General features: G+C 34.9%; 1 protein-coding gene across 4 annotated transcripts in view; it reads left to right on the top strand.

Annotated features, from left to right (window-relative positions):
* The window catches only part of OtopLc (proton channel otopetrin-like c), an 83364-nt gene that overhangs the window by 45526 nt on the left and 17526 nt on the right, over positions 1 to 20312 (top strand). For all 4 annotated transcript variants that reach the window (XM_076116625.1, XM_076116626.1, XM_076116624.1 and 1 more), the window contains 3 exons: positions 2614 to 2868; positions 8284 to 8439; positions 19769 to 19886. In XM_076116625.1, coding sequence (XP_075972740.1) covers positions 2614 to 2868; positions 8284 to 8439; positions 19769 to 19886 — 529 coding nt within the window. The remainder of the gene's footprint in view (positions 1 to 2613; positions 2869 to 8283; positions 8440 to 19768; positions 19887 to 20312) is intronic.

Here is a 20312-nt window from a genome sequence, read left to right as displayed (position 1 = left end):
AATATTTTTTTTAATTTTATGTTCTCAGTAGCCGATGAAAATATGCACATCCATTTGTCGTGGGCGTAACCTCACGTTATATTGAATTATACAGCATCACTAACAATGAATATGAATGATGATATTAGAACTTTTTTAAAATGTAAAACTACACCTCGCCAATCCAAGAAGTTAGGAACTTCAATAGATTTTCAAAAGAAGCAATAAATATAACTGGAAAAGCTAATTTCAAACTGTTGAAACGTAATAAGAAAGTTCGACACAAGTGTTGCCAGACGAAACTACGGAAAACTGCATTAAAAGTTCAATGAACGACTGATAATAAAAATAAAGATTTTAGATATCCTGATTTCGTGAAATAACTCATTTCAGCAGGGTGAGTCCCAAAACTCAAGAGGTTCTTTGTAAAAGTTTTCTCGACTAAATTGCGGAGTCATCATGATTGGTTGTGATATTGAGGAGGTAGCGACCTATCAATTTTGCCTCATTTCCGTTTATATATTCGAGAGTTCGCCGACGCCTGACGACGAGATGTAATGGTGATGAATCTGTGGATTACATCTACATTTTAGCTGACGTAAGCGCGCGGTGCTGACGTGCTTCAAAACTGATACCTACTTTGCATATCCAAGGAACATCTATTACGAATTTTTCTTTAGGGTATTTTACATGAAATTACCAACATAATGCAAGCAATTTTTTAAATATATACTATTTTCCCTGCCATTATTTAGCTTTCCATTTTCTATAATCAGGTACTATCGAACCAACTGAATCATGACCCATTTTGCCGACAATTCGCTTGACACCGTCAAAACACTAAGAATTTCATCTTTATCGTCAAAGTTGCACTTAGGACATTTTAAACATGCATACGACTGTGTTATGATGTATTACGACTACAGATAATTTTAACCTTTGTTATTACAGTACGTAGATACGTTTTCGATGAATCACTCTTAATTTGAATCTAGAATGTAAATAGTATAAACTCTTTTCACTACGAAAAAACCTATTTGTGTCAAATATGACAAATATCAAATAGCACGTCATTTAGAAATCTGTGTAACGATTAGGGTAACCACTATAGTCATTGCCCATCATACAGTGATTGCCAATGTTAAGGAATAATACGTTTATTTTAATTTCTAAAGTATACAGTTCAAATTAATTGCGATATATGTCACTTGTTCACTTTTAATTTATAGAACTCATGTCCGACGTTTGTGCGACAGGTGTGTAGTTCGAAAAGAAAAATAAGTTTGTTGCAATATTTGTTAAGGATAACACATTTGAATTAACAGTATTCACTAGTATTTCTTGTATTTAAGTGTTTTATATTGAATTAGTATAAAGTTATTGAAACAAACGACTGATGTTCTTTTAGAAAGAATATTTAAGTTGCGTTCATAACAGAGTTTAAGTCAATGTTTTACTAAATAGGTAAAGATACTATTGACCAAAATTGTGTATCAATTCCTTAACCGGGTAATAACTATGCTGGTTACCCTATATTATTTTAATTTTTATAGTTACAATGACATTATTTCCTACAAAGTCCGAATAAACCATGTCCTGAGTGGGTATCGAACCCACTCCTGACGCGTCCCAGTCGTAACATCAACCCACTACGCCACGGAGCCTGTTGAAAACGGTAGCAAAGCATTATTGTATTGACGCACAAAGATTTGTCGCAATAATGACAGATAACAAATTCATCACCAAGGAAACGTAGGTTCAAGCCAATTTCGACCTACGCGTATATAGACGTGTTTTAGAAAATGAGCACATGGTGGGTCATGATTCAGTTTGTTCGATAGTACATATGTAACTAAGTCAGTCACATAGGTACCTAATTAAGTATAAAGTAAATACGGACATTAGACAGCAAAATAGTCGTTTAAAGACCTTTTTTGATAAAGCACAAAGTTAAATAGTTCCACAATCATTAATCCTCAAGTAGACTAGACGATGCAGCGATAAGATAGAAGGAAGAAAAACTTTAGAAAACCTATCTCTAAACAATATAAAGTATGTAGTAGTATTGTAAAAGTTTCCGTTGTTCTCCGGCCTGCTTTAATTAAGGAACCTCCCTGTCTCCATTAATTAAATACAAACTTTTCGTTTCCTCCTGTTTTATATGTATGACGTAATGAGATATATCTGTGTTAATTATGTTATCTCATTAAAAATGCAGAAATGCTTAATTATGATGACTGGATTACGTCCTTATTTTGTCGTGAATAGTGTATAGTAGCGTTATGTTGTACACTATAATTACGGGAGCATGGGACAACTTGACACTTAGAGAACTAGCTATAGATATGTATAATATATATTTTCTGCAAAATGAAACTAATGCATTGTTAATATTGTATGGTATGTAGATTTTTGGCTGGCAGTAAATTTTTATTGATTCTCATTTATAATTTCTTGACCATCATTTGCCTACTTGTTGTTTCATAAAAGAATAGAAAATGAAATTTTACCTAGCTGTAGTATAAATGACAAGACCATATCCGAAGACACTGAAATAAATTCTAATGGACGTTCCACCTTAAAAAAAATCTTAAAGTAATAGTTTATTTATATGACACCTTTCTATTGTTACAGTTGCTACTCAATCCCGGCGAACAACATGTCGGGTGGGTCCCACGTGTCTCGGGCTACGTTCGGCGGCGCGGACTCCGAGATCTCTGGCGGCAGTGCTCCTCCACTGCCAAGTCCAGCATCGCAAGGAGCTGCACTAGTGTCCCCTGAGACCCTGAGCCGGCACAGCAGCCCGCCGCCTTTACCACCTCACCCTTCACACCAGCAACCCGCGCCTTCGTGTTCTTCGCATCGAGTGCATATGGAGTCACCTTTGAGGTTTGTTCTTTTAAATATTGGAGGTTAAAGGACTTTAACCATTTCTACGCTTGGTAGTCGGTACTAGAGCATCGTTAGTTTGATATATTATCAATATTAGTCCCTTGGGGACATGCCAGAGGAGTTGCTCAGATGAAAACTCTGGTTAGTGGCTGGCTAGTCGGTTGAGGGTTGATATTAATTGAAATCTACTCTTTGCAGCTGACAAAGCTTGTTAATGTCAATATTTAAAGTAAAAATAAAAAGAAATCATGCCATACGAGTAGGTATCTAATTTTTAGCTGTTACAACCAACCAGTCACTCCCCTTACCTGACCAAGTTTAAGTATATCCGATAAGTCCACGAGATTGCCAAGTTTCAAGTTGTTAAATTGAATCCAAAAAACATCAAACTAAACGTGTCTTCAAGTACAATAGAACCGCATCCATACTTAGTTGCAAACCGCACGGCACAAGAACTTGCTTAGTTAAGTGTTATTAATTGAATAGCGAGTACGTGAGTACGTCTTGTGAATGTTTGACTTGAGCACGATGTAGGTCACAACTTGTGTGACATTGTTTTATTATTACTTGGGTGGTCTTACATTGTCTTTGATCAGGAATAGTAGGTCCTCAACAACCTAGTTATAAACTTTTCTGACAGGTAGTTGAAGAGCTTGAGGAATCCTAAAACGTAATATGTATGTTAAATCAAAAGGCTGTCTAACGCCAGGTGAACACGTTTCGGTCTATCAGAGAGGGTGCATGTTAATCGCATATATTGTAGATCGGAACACTCCGGTCTACATGCAGCGGTAGAAGTAAAACACTCCGAAAAATGGAGCATGTAAGTACGTTACGAGGCGCATAGGACTAATAATTTTATTTCCTTAAGACTTGTCCATCGAATATACAGTAAAACAGTGATATTTAGGTACTAATAGATAAAAACTTTGAAAGAAAATACTATGCAGTGACTCAAAATTTAATGGGTCTCGATTTTATTCTGCACTAATCAGTGTATTTTATACAACTAGTTCTAAATCAGTACGTCATCGTCATGACATATTGTCTTCCGTCTGTCAAGTTGACGACACTCGACAGTAGCGGGTGTGCGATCGTTTGCAACTCTTCATTTAAGCAGCCCTCACAAAACGCGGCTCCTGCTAAAACGCTGACGAATAATTCATGTCACGCGCAGATGCTGGCGGATGTGTTTCCTCTTAATTGCTTTACGACTCATTTCATTATTACGTATAATTTAATAACGCATTTATTAATTTGTGTTATGTTTTCATTTGGTATGGTACTTTCTTTGTTGGTAGTTGCAATTCTTTGTGCAAGAGCTTTGAATAGAAGTGAATTATGTAATGAAAATAAAATTGTTATTGGAATGGTAGTAAAAGATAGTTAGAAGCTATATGTTATTTTAGTTATTACGTCTACATGCAAAGGCGTTTTAGTGAATATATTTTCTGGCCGAAGAAATAGTCACACGAATAACCCTTTGCTTCCTTCGGTTAAAAACTTAATTTACTCAAAACTTTAACAAATTATACACTTTTTAAACCTTTCTGCAGAATTGTTTTACTGGTGCAAGTAGCATTAAAATCCGTTCAGTATATTTAAATTTTAAAGCGAACAGACACATTGAAAATCTGCGCACATAAATCACATAAAAATATTTATTTACAGTAAATGCTTATTGGGTTTGCCAACGTATTTTACTAAAGACAATATTGTTTTCATATAAGTGTCGCCTGCGGCTATTTGTTCAAGATATTATCTTGTATATTTACCTCGGTATGTATGTATCTCGGCTTATAAATGCAGTATTGCTTTTGTAAATAGCTAACGGCGGTGATAGGGAATCTTGATTCAATTTATTGATTGAAGCTAGACATAAACTGACTATGAAAATGTATGTTTACGTCTATGTATGATCGTATTATAGACGTACATATTTTCATAGATATTATTTTATATAGTTTCACAATATAATTCCAAACTATCCCGAAATAGGCTTATAAAAAATCGCGATTCATAACAATTCAACTAAGTAAAATTATTACTAGTATTACTACCTCTGGATAAGTATCAACTAACGTAAAGGTGGAATTTTGACAGTTGTTTTCATATATTTGATATCATGCTATGATTGTATCGGGTAGTTTATCTTACTACACTAATCAATAATCCGCGAAACAGGCCCTTAGATCTGCAAATTAGTTAAGAAAAAATAATGTTTTTCATCGCCTTAATTAATTTATCGAAATAATATTCCATAGAGTTCTAAATGTTAAAAACCACAGTTACAAATCCAGCTTTTACGCCACCAGACAGTTGTGACACGTGTGGGAATAAAAGGCGTCTGATGAGTCCAGCGGTGTAGTTTTAACTTATGGCTTTGATCCGCTCGCAAAATTTTAATTGGATTTGTGATAGAAAGCTCTCTATTGTAACCGGAAAAATTGAAAATGTGTACGCTAAATGGACGATGGAGTTTAATTTTTAGCTCTTACGCAGTTTTTAAATGTTTTTCCAATTTATTGTATGGATGGTCGACCTTTAAAAATAAAATAAAAAAGGAGCTTGGTAGCTTTTAACTTTAAATAACGTAAGATACACATAGTTGTAAGTAAGCCTAATAGCAACATACAATATAGCAGTAATATTATTGTTACACAACTAAAGTAGGCAAATAATATAAAAAATACATATAATTCGTGATTGATAAACAAAAGAAAAAGCCTGGCCGGTTGCAAAGCGAAACATTTTATTGTATTCGTTAGCAAACAAATGTAATGAACTTTGGGCAAGCGCGTAGGGAGTAGAAAAACTGTATTGAGGGGACATCACAAATAAAGCAGGAAAATCCTATATTCGTAGCATTCAACATTAAATGCTTTAATTTATTTCAAAATGAGAAAGTCGGAAATAGCTGGCAACACCCTTACTTTTTTAAGTTCGCAATTTATTTCCAATTTAGAATACTAAATTACTTTTTTAAAATTGCGAATATGATTTCGATATTTAAGAAAAATGGAGACGTATAATTCAATTGCATTGATTCATGCACAAGAACGGCTATGCACTTTGAAATAAAGGAACGATATAACAATTTATTTCAAGAGCTCTGGAAAATCAAATGCAGCGATATTTTTCTTTCATTTGTTGAATATCGGAAAATTGTACTTGAGGCAACGTTCATGAAACGATACCTATATAACAGTTAGGTATTTGTATGTAATTTCAGTCGTACGAGGTTTCCTTTGTTATTGTTTATTCGTTTTGAAAAGTGAAACACAAAGAAACTGTTATGTTACTATATTTCATAGATCATTATTCAGTTATGCTTATTTTCTTTGGTCCCGATTGTGAAGGTGTATCAACAATTTTTCCAAACCATTGCGCCTTGTAACAAGTTGTAGCAAACTCTCATTTGTTTATAGATACCATTAGATATTAAGTATATCTCTATTTATCATTGATAATCATAGGTCTCTCCCTACCCCTATGGATCGAATGCGTGAATTTATGTGTATGTATATTATGATGTGTGTACCTAATGAGAGTACTCATGCGGCAAAATATGGATTAATTTGATTGTACACGCGTAAAAATGTTATGTTATAATACACTGAAAATAGTTTTCCAGTAAAGGACTATTTAATATTATAAAACTAGAACAAAAGAAATCGATTCGATCGGCTTTCTACTAAAGCTGCATAATTAAACTGCCGTGTTCTATTTAACTACGGTAACAAATTTCCTTGGAACACTTTAAATAGAACGGCTAAGAATAACCACAATTGGTGAGGTATTTTCCAAGAAATATAAAGACTTAATAAGAAAAGCTTTGGTTCTTAAGTTTATTTTTATTTTATAAGACCGTAGAATTTTACTAAGAAAATAAAAATAGTTTTCTTCTAATTTTCTAATATTGTAGAGATCGGTTGTAAGAGCTCCAAACATTTTTCTCGCATTGATTGTAGGTATGATCGTCTTCTTTTAAAACCTATTTATATCAAAACTTATGTCTAGAATCCAACATGGATAGAACAAGACGCCACCTTAAGTTAAAAGGCCTCATTCACCCCTACGGATAAGTGACGGAGAGTTAGTGTAATACAGAAATTACAGCAAATTATGTGAAAAAAAAATATATGCCATTTTTAACCTAACCCATACATATACTAATCGACTGTAAATGTTTTCATATTAGAAGTAACCTACTTTACAGTAAGCTTAATCCAGTTTTATACAACACCAATAACAAGACGCTATTATATTACCAAATCATATTAACGTTCCTACCTTTCAAAACACTGTAACTAATGTAATCTACCATTACACAGTATAATAAATATACCTACTTTATTAACAAAAACCTGTCAAGTATCGAAATAATTTCACTGCACTGTGGTAAGCCGGGATTCTGTCAGAGATTTACTAGCTAGTAGTATTTTGCTGTCGGCTTCCACCAGCTAAGCCGCGTATAGTTAATTGTATAGTTGCTACTCTTCAAGACGTAGCTCTAAGTGGAGTTAAAAGGGTTTGAGAAATATGTGGGATTAATTTTATGTTTTTGAAGCTTAGTTTCAGAGTGTTAGAGAATATGAAGTGCTGAAAATATACAGCAGGAATATTTTTAATGTTTGCCAATGCCTTTTAAACAGGTGCCATTTTTGTCAAATTTAACACAAAATTGTATTTAGATTTTATCAAAACAAAAACAGATTATTATATTATTAGACTGCTTGCAAAATTTGTAGCTTTGCAAGATATCCTAGAGATATTTCAGAACCATTATCGGTAACCGAGTCCAGTAAAGCCAAACGCTCGGTTCAAAGCCGATACGATAACATTTAAGATTCTAAAAACACAGTAAAACTCATAAAACTTCTCTTCTATCAGCATCATAGTACATCAATTTGTGAAATAAATAAGGGCTTAACATTACTTAATTAGTACTATAATTACCGTTAAGTGTTACATTAGCAGGTATATTGTATCGCTTATTAGTTTATTGCCAGTGGCCAGCCACTTAGTGCGGCATAATCCTTTGCCGACGCTCAGAATAAGTGATGGGCCGGCTTAGTCGAGATCATAGCGCAATTTCACCAAAGCGTGCAATATTTTATATTTATTTGCAGTATTTATGCTTTATTTGGCGCAGTTGGGCACTAAAGATAGGACTTTTAAATAAGTATTCCCCATTTACTTTGAAAATTTTGTATTAAAGCTTAAATTGATGATTTAAAATTATTTACACTGTTCGCTACTTAGGTCATTAGGTCATGATATCTTTTATAGAATCTTGTCAAGATTATGTTAAGTCATTAAGCCTAGCCTTTAAAATTTTTCTTGGTCTACATAGTATATCCACATTCAAAGAGAGTAACCATAACTAATACTTCTTTCTCTCTTGTCCAGATTATCAAGTCCACCATCGATGTCTCTGGGCGGCTCACTGTCACTACAGCCGGTACTCTACGGCGCTCCCGGAGGACCTGCGCATGCGCCGCTCCCGCCTTCCCGACGACTGTCCCGACCATCCGCTGCTATACAACACATGCATGTTATAAGCGCGTAAGTATTATTTACAATAGTCCGCTAAAAGGTTGACATTTAAAATTGACTAAAAATCTAGTTCCAATGGCATCCGTTAGAGGCGCTGAACAAGTTTTCGTGCAGCGTTTTTCGGTACATTTCCACAAAGAGTTACAATAATCGATAGTAGTAAAGAATCGCTGTGCTAGTCTAGTTTAAACATAATAAATTACTATAGATGGTTTTAAAATGGATGCTATATTTGAATAAATTCAAAAATAAGCTATTTGTTGAGATTGTTTTACCCGAACAATCTGTTTGCATAAATTTTAAAACTGTGACGGTGATTCAGACATGAATTTATAATGCTGTTGTTGCCGTGAAGTATCTTAAGTCAAAGAACAGATACAAGAAATAATAAAATCCTATTTGTCTACTTAGTTACGTCTCATTCATTACTGAGCATTGAAATTGAAATGAGGTCTATAATAAATAATAACTCGAACTACTCGTAGAAAACTTTGAGCGCAAGAAATGATATTAAGTCGGCAATTTGTCAGGCTTATTACATTCTGAGCTTCTTGCTTTTACTTTTAAGATTTTATAAGAGTGTGTCTGAGGTACAAGGGCACCTTGATTTTTTTAAAGCTTCGTTTACGGCTTTTGAGTGGGAATATGGTGATGAAGTTTATTTTCTATTTAATAATATTTATATTTTATCATACCTTCTTGAGTTATCTAGGCTAGAGGGAGTAGAGGAAAAATGTTTTATTTTATTTCATCGGAAGACGAAAATTTAATCCACTTTTCACACCCCCATTTTTGAATCAATTTCTAAAAAATGTCGTAGGTTTTCCCCGCAACTTCACACCATTTATTTCCCATGTGCTGCATTCGAGTTAATAAATGACCATTGAATTTGAGAGCTGATGAAAAAATGTGCTCGAGCCAATCATTGGTGGGGCGGTAAAATTACCACAATGAAAAATGCCGGAGAGAGCGGCGTAATAAATTACAAGAATACGTAAAAGCTTGCAACCCAGCGCTCTCTGTGTCCCCCTCGCCACGGAAACTTGAGTGCAGACATTTTTTTTGCGCAGGTGATATCGGTGTTTTACCGTCTGGTGACGTTTCTTTTTAAGTGGCTACGAAATTTGTTTAGAAACTCAGATGATTTAGGGCGATATAATGTAAAAGTTTAGTCGCAAAACGCGACGAATCAAAAAATATATTTTAGAATAGAAAAATAAAATATGGTAATAAAATTTGCGAGTAATTGGATTTTTCACCCATATTTTAAAGTCGGAAAGCTTTCTGCGTACGAAATTTAATTATATCGATACGACAAAAAGGCCCCATCACTAAAATCACAATTCGCGCTCGCAAGGGAAATTGCATTTTCCCCACTGAATGTGCACTCTAATGAAAAGCACTCAGCGCGGTGACACAATGTAGTCTAGTGCTTGGAAATTAACAGAGGTACACATTTACATAGAAACAACATCTTGAGTGGCCGCGCCTATTTACGTGCACAGTGCTAGATGGAAAACATTTCTGTGTTCGTTTCAAAAAGGACTACAAAGTTACGTTTTTCGCCCTGTGTATCGAAACTGCATTGACAAACGGCTGTCTATTTAATTGTTCGGCAATTGATGTTAATTTGTCTTTGTCTATCAGATCTGATATTAACACGAATTATTATCTTGTCTAAACTAAGAATACAAATAGATTGCAACAATCTTGATTGCGGGAATAATGAAGTTGGTACAAATGAGTAGGGATTGCGATAACAATGGAAATGTCGGAAGAGTGGAAGCTGAAGGGTGCGCTTTGATATAGTTGACCTAATTTGAGAATTGCCTACAATGGTCGCCGGATAATTGAGAAATCCATTATTCAAAACGTTTTTGGGTTTGTTGCAATCGGAAATTATAGGGATAGTACGAAATTAATATAAATTATTGTCTTAATTTAATAAAAACTCTCGGCTGCAACTGTTGTGGGATGAAAACGTGAGGAATTTATGAGTAAAAAGCAGCTAAGTTATTATTCAAAGTGCGTTGCAGGTATGAGAGATTCATACCTCCTGCTCGTTTTTTGCTAAAGTGATACGCCTAGTGTAAAATATTGTCAATTCTCAACCAGAATCAAAAGTTTTCAATCAAACTCCACTGCGCAATTGTATTCTGGATTATAATAATTTACCCGCCGCGTTGATAACGGTAATTCTGGAAATTTCACACAAAGGATTCGTAAATAATTCGTAGGAAACTTAGTGTGACCGCAAAATTCGCGTTGTATGCGGGTGAGGGGTAAAAGTTTAGTAATTACCCCCTCCTTGGCTGTTCGTAAGTCATACAGTCGACGTTTGTTTACATTGTTCTGTACAAAAAGTACACGATAATTTGTTTGAACATGAATAGCTCTCGTAGGGGTCTGCTTAACTATTTGCTAAGTTGCCTATATTATACAGGAAAAAGAAACTCTGAAATTCAACAACGATGGATGTTGTCTGTAATAATATTATTATCAGGCGACTTTGATATTTACGCTCATTGTGTCATTGTTACCTACTTAAATGATAGATACTTCTAGGTATAAAATTCTATGCTTTTCGTCAATTTGTCACCCTAAGCCCTACTTTGTCGAAGCAATCTTTCAAAGTACAATTGTTTTGTAAAAAACAAGAAGACAATTGTGCGCGGCGCACCCTCAGTTCAGACGTTCCATTTAACCCATGACGTCATAATTTTAGCTAGTCTATAAACAGGAGGCATATCATTGTCGGGAGCGGAACCGTTGCAACAGTAAGTAGGCACTGACGATCGCTGTGGGGAGCCAATAACACGCCGTCGCCATGGCAACCGTGCGTGCTTGAGAGGGTCCCCTTCCCCCAGAGGACCGAGCGCTTACGGAAACCAGAACACCGTGACATCTCCTTCTAAAGCAAACTTGAAAAAAACTCTCAAAGTCAATTCAAACTCGAGAGATCGGGAGGTCTTCCTTTTCTGGACATCTATTATTTAGTACTTTTCGGTGCCTCGACGTCCTTTCCAAGATGTATTACTATCACGATTATCGTTTGTCAGCGATGGATTAGATTTAAGTTGGACGAACTTTAGTGTTTTGACTTTGATTAGAACAGGATTGTTGACACGGAAATTCAATTTATATTTGGATTTGAATTTGTGATTGCGTTTCATATCTATTGATTTTCCGAGCGCTGTCATCCGGCTAACGTATTGCGTCGCGTATTTAGCTGTAGATATGTTTGTCGTCAAAATGCGAGATCTTGTTTCTATAGCCGTCTATTTCTCATGTTTTAATAATACGACTGAGTGCCAAGATATTTCATTAACTTGAATACCTTTCGATTCACTCAAAGACGGATCACTTTAATAACGGAATATGGAAAATACTTGTAAGCAATCCCAATGGAGTTGGATACAAGTCTTGATTTAACGCAGTTTCAATGTTATTAATAAAACGTACCAGAAAAATCTTGCGGCTTAAAATGTGAGGAAAATATATTGAATTATTAATGCGTTTTTCCCGTCAACGTCACACAAGCCAAATAAACTCGTGTTCTGATGGAGGATGTAAAGAAAGTAACGGTAAAATGAATTTTACTTTTGCGCCGCAGTTACGGTGTTTTTTCCTCTCGTCTTAAGAAAATATTTAAAGAGTTTGTAATAACTTAGGTAAATCTATTGCAGAATGTTGTTTAAGTATTTCTTCAGTTCAATTTATCGCCTTTTTTATTGCGTAGAATATAATAATATTTTGTTTCGATACGTATTGGAATGAAGCCGTACACAATAAATACAAAACAGAAAACTAAAAAGCTATTGAATGGATTCGAGGATTAAGGATGTAGATATTACACATGGTTTGAATTGTATACCTGACCCAAACCACGCCAATGATTTTCATATTCATGAAAAAGAATCATTTTTTCTGAATATCGGTGTAATGCTCTAATCTTTTGTGTGCTACCAATCAGCGCCATTGTGCGCCTAAATTACGTGAATTCAGCTATTAGCAAGGGAAGAAAAGGTAAGATCTTTTCGGAGCTCCATTGATTCATTCTTTGAAACTAATGCAAGGCCCCTTTCTATTATACCCGGAAAGCTATTTAAGGGAGCGGTTTTACGACTATAGGTAGCTCGATATCGCCTCAATTTCTAATTGCATTAAGAAGTTATTCGATAATAAAAGGTTCGAAATAATTCATTAATTTATGTGACAGTTCATTTGGAGTTGATATTAATTGCTTTAAAATGTTTTCTTTTTATACCCAAAACGTCATTACGCATTTTACTGTTAAAAACATGACCATAAGCGGATTGTAAATCAATTAATCAAAAATCCGATACAAATCTGTTGGCATTGCCTGCCGTTATTTAATATTGTTATCTCGTGTAGTCTGGTGCATGGTTTAAATCAAAATTCACTGCAAAATACACCAGCCACCTACGGAAAATACACCAGCAAATCCAGTTAGTCGACAGGCCATTAAAATTAAACGCGAAAAATTGCTGCTGGTTTAATGAAAGCTCGAAATTTAAGCGAATGCTAAATTACGTTGTAAATATGGAGTAATTAGTGGCACGTTGATTTCAGCCAGACTTAATAAGTGATGAAATGAGTTATAACTTATTACGGAACGTACCACTTCGGAACAGCAAATGAGTGTCTGCTGAAATTAAAACGACACTATATTTTGTAACTCCGTCGAGTAAGTTAGTAAATATTTTCAAGACTTACTAGTTGTTGTTGTTAAGTTCGACAAAGTTTGCAGTCATCGTTTCTTAACTTTAGGGACGCGATAAATATCGGTCTTTTTGCTACGTCGACTATTTTTTTATCGTATTTTTACTTACATTCCTATTGTTGTTACAAAAGTTTCTGTACCAAAATGTCTTGAGCAAAGCTATCTGTTTCAACATGACTGAATTTCTGAGTCACACTATATCGCAATAAACGTCACCGTTTCTCCAAATTGCACTGTGACAATTGAGCAGAGAATTCTCGTATCGCGTACTAACAGCTCTCGGGCATAACCACCCGAAACGCTTTGAGCCGGATAATGTACATTTGTATAATGCAAAAAGCTAGGTAACATTTGTATTTGAGCCCCAATCGTTGTGGTCCAGTATTGGTTAATTTGATTCTGGTTTCATTTCGGGTCGGGCCCAGAATTTGAATGCGCTGGCCCTAATTTAAAAGGGCTGATCATCGAGGAATAAATGATTAATAACAAACGTGTAATGTTCGCCACATTGTTGCCATACTGAATAATGCATAGGCTGTTTATCCATTGTCTTAGATCCTCATTCATTGTATTATGATTCAGTTTTCTAATTCAGTGTCTCGACTTGTAGACACTACAGACGTTGTAATATTAATGATCACGTTTGATCGTGGGGTCGCAACTGGTAATTTATACGTGTTATTGTAGACACGGCTCAAGTAGGAGTCAGATTCATCTAACTATTCGTCTCAATTTGGAATGAGCAAATTTAAGCACACAACATTTTTCTGTTTCTGCTTCGATGTTTGCTAGTCCCTGCAATTACGAATCGACGATTTCAACTTCGATTCTCGACTGTTCATTGAAGAGCCTTATCGATAATTTTATTCGAATTGTTTATTTTAATATTTTATCCTTATTATACAGAGTTGCATATAATTTTCTCTCAGCCAATAACATGGTACCTAGACACTCGATACAAACACAACAACAACATCAAACGTTCAATATCATTTATAGCTGCAATACTTAATGCTGGTGCATAAGTGGAGTGTATTCGACATGTGCCGATCATCCAGCTATCGCGACGGACATTCGCGTTTATACAATAGCCTTCTCTTTGTGAACGTTCAAATTGACAGGCTACGTGCTGTCATAAGCATGAAACATTTCCAACGCATAAATTCAAGCACCCGACAGCTTTAATGTTAAAAGCTTGCAGTTTTCATATGTTGTGTTTGTGAAAGGATTACGTGTGGCGGTTATTATATATTGCGAATTAAAACATGTGTATTTAATACCTAGATGTACAGGATGATTTTAATGCGTCTACTTAATGTCAGCTTACAATCTTTGTAAATCTAGTGTTCATCATTCATTGTTATCTATCTAATAAACCTTTAAATTCGCTATTACGTCGTCTGATTCATCTAACTTTTGTGACTTTTTTAAATGATTTCTTTGCGAAGCACATTTATTTTTGGGAATACGTATCTTGCTAATAACTCACATACCTAATTAATATTTCTTAATACTGTGTGAAATTAAATTACATGGTACCTACTATGTCATGTCCACTGTGTCCAATTAATGATTTAATCATTAAAAGTGGCGATTAATATTGAATTTTAAATAATAGTCTAAGTTTGTCGTCTTAACTAAAGTTAGGTTTTTCCGTAAAAAACTACGTATGAAACATATTGTTATTCAGTTAGATTATAGACAGGCTGTTCAGTAATTGGAGTCCACGCGACAGTGATGAGACGTAATTGATACGCATTGACGCGCCCTCAATAATGAACCGATCGAGCCCTCGTTTACCCGCTTATAGTTTACAATTATGGATCACTGGTGCAAGTTATTTATTATTAGGTAGAATATTTTGACCAAAACGTTTACTTTTTGCCATTTTTTTTATTTGCTTTAATTGATGTCCGTGGTTATAGTGTAGGTTGTAGTATAGTATGGAAAAGCAAGTCTTTCTGTAACGGAGAAGAGTCGTTAGTCGAATTGTTATATAAATTTAGATCTATCTTCCGCGCTAGCAAGATTTTATTACAAAGAATTTGAATACAGCACTTTGAGTGAACACACCGCAAATACACATGTTTAAGAAACGGATAAGCATAAGTAGAAGTCAAACCTAGGACACATAGGTACACGTAACAGAGCAAAAATATGCACCAGATTCCTACTGACACACATAACTAGAAACCTAAAGAGTTAATCCAGAAAAAGGAAATAAATGACCCGAATAAAGTAACTCCAAACATAAGGTAGAGTACATTATACCATACAATGTTTCAGTCCAATAATCTTCGTAACAACGGCTGCCTGTATTTTATGTATTCCCTTTTGCCTCATATTCTGGGTTTACGAACATAATCTAATATTATCGGTAATACCATAAAACCTTTCTATCAAACGAATAAGCCTTTTACGGATCTTTTAACCTGCAAACAAATGTAATATTGCGAAGTAAATATGATATTTGACATTGATGTAAACACATCAATCGTATCTATAACATAATAAAGAGAAGAACTGCGCTCAGGCAAAGTAGTGAAAGGATTGTATGAAAGGGACCAAGTTATTTTAAACAAAGACTCTTATTTGGCCGTACGTAAATAAAAATATGTTAATAATATAACGTAGCCGATCTGAGAGGCACGCTGTACATTGTCTCCTCCCTTAGATTATAGTATGCGATGTACTGAATAGTGATCATCAATTTGACGATTTAGTTGTCAACTGAGGTACATCATACGCATAAAGAAATTACAAATAAACTGTAGCGCGATTCTCTACAGTCGGTACTGTCGAGTATTGAAAGTTTAAAATGTACTAGCAAAATAGTTCCTGCGACGCCCGTCAGAGGCGCTGATTAGATTTTCATACAAAATTTATCGATGACTAGCCGGTTGTCGGTCGATATTAGTAGAGAATCGAGCTTCTGTACACTTAAAATAAATGACTTAAATTCCAATAAGAGGCAGTAGTAGACGTAAAACACAATTCACATCGATTAATCTGTTTCAGAACAAAAGAAAAGCCGCCACCGAATTTTCAAGCGTACAGTATTTATTTACTCCTATTTCTTTTGTTGAGTAATAAAAACAAATAGCGCCCTAAGCATCTATAAGACCTACAGACGAAGTTTTTTGTTGTCAGCAGTCCTGAGCCTCGGTTCGTGGTTGACAAATCGCTGAGATTTGTCTCCATCGCAAGGTTTACCCTTATGTGGATGCCGTTAGTACTGCCTTAAGTTCTTCGATAGGATTTGCAGTATTTGGTACCGATATCCAGTAGTAAGATTTGAAATATTGCGTTTGTTACTTTCAATATGTTATTAGATTGTGTTCGTGACGTCGCACGCGTTAAAAGATTCTTAATAATATAGACTATCAATCAAGGAAATCAATCAAGAAAGCTTTATCTTGGGTTTTTTAATATATTTGAGGAGACGATTATGCAAATTAAAGCAAATACTCATACAGAAATTATCAATATAATGAAATTCATTCAATTCAATTGTAGGTAACGCCAATGAGAGGCGTTGTAATTACCAATTCAATTAGACACTAATAACAATGATAAATTCTTTATGTGCCATCAATGATATAATAGCTGCTGCTCCAGACAGCTTTTTAAAATCTTTCTTTACCTGTTGAACCCGAAATTTTGATAATTTCTAGTAAATCATAATAAGGGGTATAATAAATTAATATTCGGTATTTCTAATTATACTTTTACCTAAACGACAAAATCTAATAATTTTACCTCAACTTCCTTAAATATTTACATTAAACAATTACCAAGAAATTATTGACGCAACAGACAATATAAAGTTATTGGGCGTGGAATGGCGGATCGATGGTATATTCCAGATTAACGGATCTCCCACTGTCAGTGTCACGGCGTTGTCATCCATATTTATGTGGCCGCCGGTTTAATCCGATTTAGACTGCCGTTCATGCACACTAACTTCTAGCGCCTAGTGATTAATGGGATTTGATTCAATATTTATTGCCAGTTGAATAAATAACTCAAAACGGCCATTTTACTTTGAAATTAACGGGCTGTGATAACAAAATCGGACAGACGCAGTTGCACGGAAAACAATTTGCCAATAGTTGGACTCGAATATACTCAAAATGTGGTGTTGTGTTGCATTAGTGGCCAGCTTCACACCTTACAAATAAGTGTCAGATAGTCTATCAGTAATCTTTAAATAAAGTGAAAGCAAATATGTGAACAAAATAAAATAACATACCTACATAACATACATAAAATCTGTTTTTTTTTTAAAAGATCCTCGCTAGCTACGAACCTTAAAAAACAAAAGATCCCAAGTGAAAAATTAATTATCGATATTGTACCCGATAATCTAATCGATACTTATTCCGAAATTACTCTAATCCAGATCTGCCAGAAGCCGACTAAGTTATATTGTAAATAGGTCAAGTGTGTTTGATGGGTTAAACAAATTGATTTTCTAAATTAAATTGTTGAAATGCTGGCTAGTTCTTAGTGAGTAAATAGATAACCGTTAAGTGTTACTCGTCAGGATATAACGATTGTTAAAGATTCAATTAACTTCCGTATAGCTATTCCGTTAGTTTTATAGATCGTAAAATGCGTGCGTCGGTTGTATATTGCTATATGTCTATAGCTATAGTCGCAGCATTCATTTCTTCACGGGAATTTGAAATAAAATAGAAAATAGTCATAAAATTTGCTATTTCTTGTTTAAAAGCTGAACTGTAAACTGCGAACCATGAATGCTGATAAGCCCGTTTATTAAACCAATTGATATACATAGTTTTTATTGGTAATCCCAGATTGCTCACCCATAACCTAGAAATATACCTAATTATACTCAAGGCGTAGATGTAGACGTAGACCCAGATCTGTAGATAATATAATCAATATACGAGTATACAAAACTCTTCCGTTACTGAGGACTGACTGACCAATGGACAATGCACAGCCGATACTACCGAACGTAGAAAATTTTAATCTGGTATGATCATTCCTTAGGAAGCGTAGAGGTGCACTAAGAGAGGAGTTCGGTATATTATTTCACTAATACCTATATTTCCAAAACAAGTTAACTTTTTTCGAGGAATGTTTAGACAAATTTTCACTCCATACATAATATATCAAACACGTCAGTTATTGGAGACAATAAAAAAATATGTTTTACTTTTCGTTTGCGTAAACAAACAAATTCAATAAAAAACAGTTCTCATAGTAAGGAACGATAAGAACTACTCCAATACTATCTTACCTTAGTGGATTCATAGATCTGTTCCATTGCCACTTGGTACGTCAGTCGTACCTTTGAGTGTCCACCTCATAAAGTAAACCGCCCATTTGTTCTTGTCTACGGCGCTTGGGATCCCACGTCTAGAAATGCATAAGGCTTGGTGGTAACTCGGAAATATTTGTTGAGCAACATGTTGCTTGATTTGATGTTAGACTGCAGTCACAACAAAACAATCAGGGCCGTCTTCATAACAATTAATTCGTGGCAAATGAACTTAATTTTACCTTACACTTATCATGCTGCAACTCTTACTTTTACGTGTATTGTAGCGATAGAGACTTTAAGTATCATATAAAATTGAGTGTTGTTTGAATATTCAGTCGTTATTTTATTAATTTAAAATTAATGAGTAAGTTTGTGCTCGTAAAAGTGTATCAATAACATTGATTATAAAGTTACCAACATTTGTCATTTAAAATGCTCAATACTCCTGACAAGTTTGCACAGGACTTGATGTACTTTCACAGTTCTTTACTCTGTCGCGTAAGACCATTGTCATATTTATATACAAATATTTAATCCGTAGATAAATACAGCTCTCTATCACCTACAGTGCAAGAATTCGTTCCTTTAATTTTCTCAGCACGTGCAACACGACATTGCGTTACAATAAAGTTTTCTAATACATCGGAGACTACCCTGTCCCGGTATTCATTCCCCCAAGGTCCGGCTGCTCGTAAAACAAATAGCAAATGTCTTTAGTCTGTGCCCACCCAGTATTGTTCGGAACTCCATAAATTATCTCGTTTCTTGGTAAGGCTTGAGGTGTTTGTCTTTGTTCCACGTCTATAGTAATAACAATACTCCTTTGTAGACTACAAGTCTGGGAAATACATCAGCGGGATTAATATAAAGTTTACTGTAGCCCGATCACAAAGTTTCGATACGAAAATATCAAACTCGTAAACTGTAAAACTTTTGGCAGTACCTATTTGTCATGTGAGATTCTGCTAGATTGTTTTATTTTTGACAAAGACTGTCTGTTCAATAATAAATAATAATTAGTATGATTCTTTCTAATAACGCTGCTAGTGTTTAGGGATACTTTCAGAATAAGGGACGGTACTCATTGAAAGAAACATTACTCACAGGCCTAAAATTGAAAACCTAGTATAAAAAAATATGAAAAAGTTCCTACCCAGTAGCAAAGGTACTCTTTGGTAGTACCCTACCTATAGTGATTTTACAGTCATTAGCCCAATACAATCGTTATACCTAGGTACTACAAACTATCTCCGTTTATTGATTTCCAAACGATTAATAATTTATATCATCTGTTGATGCAGGAGCGATGCATTAGCAACGACGCTGTCTGCGCTGTACGGCAAACTTCTCGTCGTGATGGGCATCGCGTTCCCCATGGCTGAGGTCATCTCCACCTACATTCCACCCTCCTTCTATGAGGTAAGCTATGAGGCTACGAGCCTATGACGCACTTTACATTATTTCTATTGGATCTTTATGTTTATTAGTTTTAAGAGAATGTGTGTAGTTGTTGACGTAGGTATAACCTATTCGTTTGTTTTTCATCTATAATATTATATATATAGTATATATAATATTATAAAGCTGAAGAGTTTGTTTGTTTGATTGTTTGTTTGTTTGTTTGAACGCGCTAATCTCAGGAACTACTGGTCCGATTTGAAAAATTATTTCAGTGTTACATAGCCCATTTATCGAGGAAGGCTATAGGCTATATATCATCACGCTTCGGTCATTAGGAGCGGAGTAGCAACTAAAAATGTTAGGTGACGCAAGCGAAGTTGCGCGGGTCAGCTAGTAAAGCATAACTTACATTATGCTTTACTTACATACATACTACTTGCCATT

The sequence above is a fragment of the Anticarsia gemmatalis genome, chromosome 7, assembly GCF_050436995.1.
Source record: "Anticarsia gemmatalis isolate Benzon Research Colony breed Stoneville strain chromosome 7, ilAntGemm2 primary, whole genome shotgun sequence".
Taxonomy (NCBI): Eukaryota; Metazoa; Arthropoda; class Insecta; order Lepidoptera; family Erebidae; genus Anticarsia; species Anticarsia gemmatalis.
The sequence above is the reverse complement of the archived record's forward strand: the minus strand, read 5'-3'. Positions and strand labels throughout refer to the sequence as shown.